The sequence below is a fragment of the Haliaeetus leucocephalus genome, unplaced genomic scaffold (assembly GCF_000737465.1).
Source record: "Haliaeetus leucocephalus isolate CR32 unplaced genomic scaffold, Haliaeetus_leucocephalus-4.0 Scaffold1007, whole genome shotgun sequence".
In the NCBI taxonomy this organism is placed as follows: Eukaryota; Metazoa; Chordata; class Aves; order Accipitriformes; family Accipitridae; genus Haliaeetus; species Haliaeetus leucocephalus.
In genome coordinates, this window is record NW_010973443.1 from 970,314 (window position 1) to 976,026 (window position 5,713).

At 38.3% G+C, this 5,713-nt stretch overlaps 1 protein-coding gene across 2 annotated transcripts in view; it reads left to right on the top strand.

Annotated features, from left to right (window-relative positions):
- Nucleotides 1-688, top strand: part of NDUFV2 (NADH dehydrogenase (ubiquinone) flavoprotein 2, 24kDa) — a 14,004-nt gene extending 13,316 nt beyond the window's left edge. For both annotated transcript variants that reach the window (XM_010584813.1, XM_010584814.1), the window contains one exon: nt 531-688. In XM_010584813.1, coding sequence (XP_010583115.1) covers nt 531-624 — 94 coding nt within the window. In that variant the 3' untranslated portion in view covers nt 625-688. The remainder of the gene's footprint in view (nt 1-530) is intronic.
- Nucleotides 689-5,713: the final 5,025 nt, after the last annotated feature.

Here is a 5,713-nt window from a genome sequence, read left to right on the forward strand (position 1 = left end):
CCAAATTTTTTCTTTTTTTTTTTTTTTTTTCCCCCCTTTCCCCCCCCCCCCCCCCCCGGGGGGGGGGGGGGGGGAAGAATGAGTAAGTGGCTGTGTGGTGCTTAGTTACCAGCTGGGGTTAAACCACAACAGTTACCTCTTCCTATATAGTTTCTATAACGATTTTTTTGAATACAAGAACAATAATCTTTAAAACAATTATAGTTTCCAAACACAGGGAAGCATCTTTAACAAAAGTGTAAGTCCTAAAATTAGATACTGCTTTTGGTATTACTGGGATCAACATCACTTTTAAATAAAGAGAAAACTAGTGGTCCTATCTTGCATTTCAGTTATGAAACTATTTGTTACTACCTGAATTTGGAATCCTTTTGATTTTAGAGTAGCACCACATATTTCTGAAGGATGAACACGAAGAATGAAAAAAAAAAGCCTTAAGTCAGATTTGTAACTGTCTTCTATTCAGTGATTAAACAGTATCTGAGGTTATAACAATACCAGCAATGGATAAAAATGCTTTCATTTTTCAGGAGTGGACGTTTTTCTTGTGAGCCGGCTGGTGGCCTTACTTCTCTGACTGAACCACCCAAAGGACCAGGTTTTGGAGTTCGAGCTGACCTCTAAGGATTTTTGTAATATAGTATGAACTGTCTGAAAAATAATAAAGTGACTTTAATCTCAGTAAAATGATGAACATTCTAATACTTTTCTAAAAAATGAAGGAAGCAACAGCAGTTAGATATTCTAACTTAACCACTGTTTTAACTACTGCAAAGCATAATTCTAGATCTTAAGAAAAGTAATTCTGTAAAGTGACTCACTGGAGAAGCAACAAAACTGACTGAATTACAAGTCTGGCAAATGCACAAGGAAACAAACTGAAAGGAGATTATCTGACAAAACTTTATAGCATGTTACTTTTAACTGCAATTAAACAACAAACAAACACGAAAGGTGATCCAAGCTGTGTTGTGTAAAAAATCTGGTCGGTTCAGTAAGTGGTTCTTCTTGAGTCTAACTCTCTTTACTACCATTCCGTGACCAGGAAAAATGTGAAAAATATCTTTTTATCATGTTCCAAAAAAACCCAAGCCTGACCCAAATGGCGGGAGTACTCCACTAAAAGTGAACAGCAACAAGAAACCACTTCCTGTACAAATTTATGCAATACAGCCAAGGTATGCAGTTGGGGGAAAACAGAATATACCACAACAGTTTAATACATGGCTAAGTGCAATATGTGAAACTAGTTATTTGATTGACACATCTTTCTTTGACCTTACTGCAGTGTATCGGCTACTTTTAAAATCTGTGTGAAATTGAGGTATTTCTCCTAACAGAAAGAAGTTGAAGATAATTTAAAAAAAAACAACCTGCGTATTCACACTTAATACATATGCTTGTAAAATATGGTAAATGCTTCATATATATACACATACATGCATTTCAATGTAAACTAGGAAATGTGAACATGTCAGTCACCTGAGACCATATTGTGTCTGCCTCTTCAAAAATCTGCTGTGGAACTTACATTCTTACCACAATTAATGTGATAGACGGAGCTTAATTGTATTATTTATATTGTATTCTATATTTAGTTTGTTTTGATATTCTGATTAACAGTACTTCCTTAAACTAACCTCCCTCTTCTGAGTCAAATTTTGTATCTACAGATTTCCCTGCATAATGATTATCTCATAGAGTTTGTTTGTGCCCCACCTTTATTTCAGTAGGCTCTCTGAAGTTCCTTGATGTATTGTTAAACAAGTAGTGTTACTGTTGGTAGTTCCAAGAGCAAGATAAATATGTATATCATTTGCCTGTAAAACTTGCTATCCCTTCTACATTACTAAATTTATAAAATGAAATCATTGAATTGCATACAAATGGCAAAGTAAATTGATAAATAAATACAAGTCATGAGTGAAGCAGTCACCCAATAAGCATGAAATAAATCTTCTATATAAGTGCTATGGAACACTATGCATATGAGAAAATAGTACATGGATTGAAATACCTGTAATTGAAAGTTGCTGAATGCTCTTCTGAAAGGTCACTCCAGTATTTCTAATAGCCACACACCTTGTAGCAGGCCAGGCATCTGGTGCTATGTGGCACTTCTCTAGAGACATGAGATAGCATATTACATTTTGATGCAGAGAGACTCATTTTAATATACCAGTCTGTAACTAAGCTGTTTGCTTCACTATAACAACAAAGCCGTATTCTAGTTTGTATAGGATTACCTCATTCTAACCTAGTATGAAAGCAGGCAACTGTTTTTAAATTATACATTGAATATAAATGAGGATTTTGCATGCATTGTGGAACTATCATGTGCTACAATTATTCACTTTTTTATGTAACTCTGATAGGATTGCATAATTGTCTTGAAGGGAAACATGATTTTAGACCTGCCACATTTGAAACTTTGAGGCATACAAAAACAAAGCTCCTCTCATTCATAAACCTGGACAGGAGGATTTGTTGCCTTGTCCCACTTTTTTCCCCATTCATTCCATCTGTACATGAAAATCTTGCTGTCTGTCTCATGAGCAGAACATGGATCTCAACAATTTCCCATTTGTTGGAGATTGTTAGTGATGTTCCACAATTATGTCAGTCATTTTGATGCAACACGTAACAGTCTGCCAATCACTTGACTAGAAAAGGGTAACTGACGTTATCGTTATTGCATGATACAAATCTGATACACCACTGTTTAAGTTGAATATTGTAGGCAGCTATAGAACTGAAATATTTTGAAGAGAAATAAGCAACTAACCATTACTTTTCTCTCTCATCTTACCCACTTCATTCATCAATTATATGAGGCTTTATGGTCCTGGGTTTTACATCAAAAAAGTTTGGCAATCATTTTATTAAGATAAATGATTAATGAAAAAATTCACATCTTCTGTTACTTCAGGTTTTGTGCAAATTTGAACATTTCAAACTTCAAACATCTCAACTAGAAATACAGATTCTGCACTATTTGTTACATGTAGTTGTTTACTATATACAAAGTTATTTTCACAATGATAATCCTCATCACAGTCCTGCTTAAGTTAACAAGGTGATCATTATGGAAGAGTTCCAGAATAGTGTAAGAATTAATATATCCAAGTTCTCTTTTCTGTTCTTGAATAGCTGCAGATACTACCCTGTGCTTGCTTTTACTGGTAGTATTGAATATTTTAGATAACAAATATTAACAGGACATAATTTCCATTATTCTCAATCCTCAATAGCAGAGGGTTACTAATAGTAATTCTGGGCAGCTGACACTAACCTGTCAAATAATTAAACACTTAAAATTCTGCAGTTTCAATCTACTGGTTAGTATCTTGGATTGTAAGAGTACCAGGTGGCAAGTTAAATGAAAAATGAGTTAACTATAGCAACAGTCAACACATTCCTTAAACTGGGAAGGCAGCAGTAACAGAACCAATGATGTGGTTTTGGTGGTCTTCGTTTGCCCCTCTCCCTGAATGAGAGAAAAATGAAAGAATTCACATGCTATATTAATTCTCCAAATGTAAAAGCAGAAGAAAAATAGGTAAAAGAACACCCTTTCACTGGGGAGGAATAGAAGACTACCTAGAGAAGATTTTAAGAAAAATAGCTAAAGTCTTGGGAAAGGAAGTGAGATTTACAACATGGAAGCAGAAGACACACAAAGAATCCACTGGACTGAGTGTGTGAGTGGTGGCTGTTCTTTGGTAAAGATGGAAGAAAATCTACAGTAATGAGAAACTCCACTAGATAGCCAATGATGTGTTCAATGTTGCATAACAGAAAGGATTTCTGTGACTTCCACACACCACTAGAAAAATGTTATCTGGAACCATGTTCTGTCATTAAATAGAAAGCAGCAATGAAGTTCAATTCCACCTGTGCAGTACATTAGCCAGGCTCACCAGCTGACCTGCCACAGGCTAGTGCATATGCTTTCACCAGCATGACATTTTGCAAGTTCTTAGGGTAAAGTTCTTATTATTTTTGTATTGCAGTCTTGAAATTCTCAGTTATTCAATTACTAGATTGAACTCAGCAATGACACAGTTCACCCAGATGCTGTGCACGTTTCTTAAGACCAGTAGTTTGCACAGCTGACGTTTCACTAGGGAGGGCAGATCAAGGCAAGTACTACGCATACCAACACAGTGCAGCTACAAAAGCATTTTGCAGCTGTACTGTATGTAAAAGGGAGGGGCTTCTGGAGACAAGGGGAAGAAATTAATGTGGGGTTAGCAATGAACAATTAACTGACACTTGATTTTTGTTAGTCCAAACAGTAGTTCTTACAAAAGGCTTAAGGAACCATATTTTTTAGTTACTATTAGATATTACCAAATCTTAGTATCTACTTCAGAAGGTGTTGCTCATGAGAATCCTTCCCTGTTACCTCAGCTGCTGGCTGTGAGCACCTACCAACACACAGTGAAATCTCAGAACTGCACACTACTCGTGCTGATGCACAGGGACCAGAATGCAGTATTACACCACTGTACTACACCTGTAGCCTGTCATGTTTTAGAGGGTGAATCATCAGTATCATCCTATATAGTACTGTGTGAAGGAAAAATATTCTACCTTGGGAAACAGTTCTTACTTCACTTATGCTGACAGTCTATAGCTTGCAATCAGCTCACCACCACAAGTGATGACCTCTGTAATCAACCTGACATGAAAGAATATGAAGTGAATGCAGCTCCCTTTGTTAAGTGGTGACGGGTGCTGGCATACTTGCTCCTGGTCAGCTGACAGTACTCACAGTACACTAACAGAATCAAATGAAAAGGCAGGCAGTTGCTTTACAACACAAATGATCTGTACCAGCATTTATACAGTAAGATTTCTGAAAGTAAGAAGTTTGCCTAAACAATAGGATGTTGTGTAGCATGGGAGTATTCGAGATTTGTGATGCCATTCTCTACCCATGCTGGAACACGATGGGTGGAGATCAGTCTATGGGGGAAGTCCACACTATTAGATGGTCTTAATCAAATTAATCTTTTAATTCTGAAAAATTCACCTTTCTGACTTGCGTAGTAAATATTAAGGAGTTCTTGCTTTCTACACAGTAACAAAGTAATCCAGTAGCAGGCTGAGCATGGCAATTAAGACTACATCAAATGGAAGGGCTTTGTTTAGCTGCCTTCTCAAAATTCACCTGACAGCCCACCTATCTTTAGCACCTGGAGAATATTATTCAAGAATCCACACGTACAGAACCACACAGATTCTTTAAGCCTTACCACATAATATTATTTTAATAAGCAGATGCGAAACCTTCCACAAATGCAGATGAATGACCCATTTTTAAGGTTGCAACTAGGACTAACATCAGTCTACTTCTGTAACCCCTTTTGATGCCTTTATATGACGTCTGGCTTATTGGTGCAAACGAGACACCCTAAAAAAACAGGGTTTTTTTTGTTTTGAAACCTGGAAGCGGGGCCAACCATCAAAAGGCAGGCGGTGCCGGCCTGCGGGGCTAAGGGTCGCATGCTTCCCGCAGAAGGTCCTGCAGCTCTTTGCCTTCACCCGCCGGGATGCGAAGCGCTGGGACCGAGCGGCGGGCGGCTGCGGATTCCGACTCCGCCTAAGCGAGGCGCGGAAGCGCTGACCGCGCGCGCCACCAGACGCGGCGGGCTCCTCCTCCCACAGCCGCTCCACGCGGGTGCCCCGAAGGCGAACGCCCCCCCCC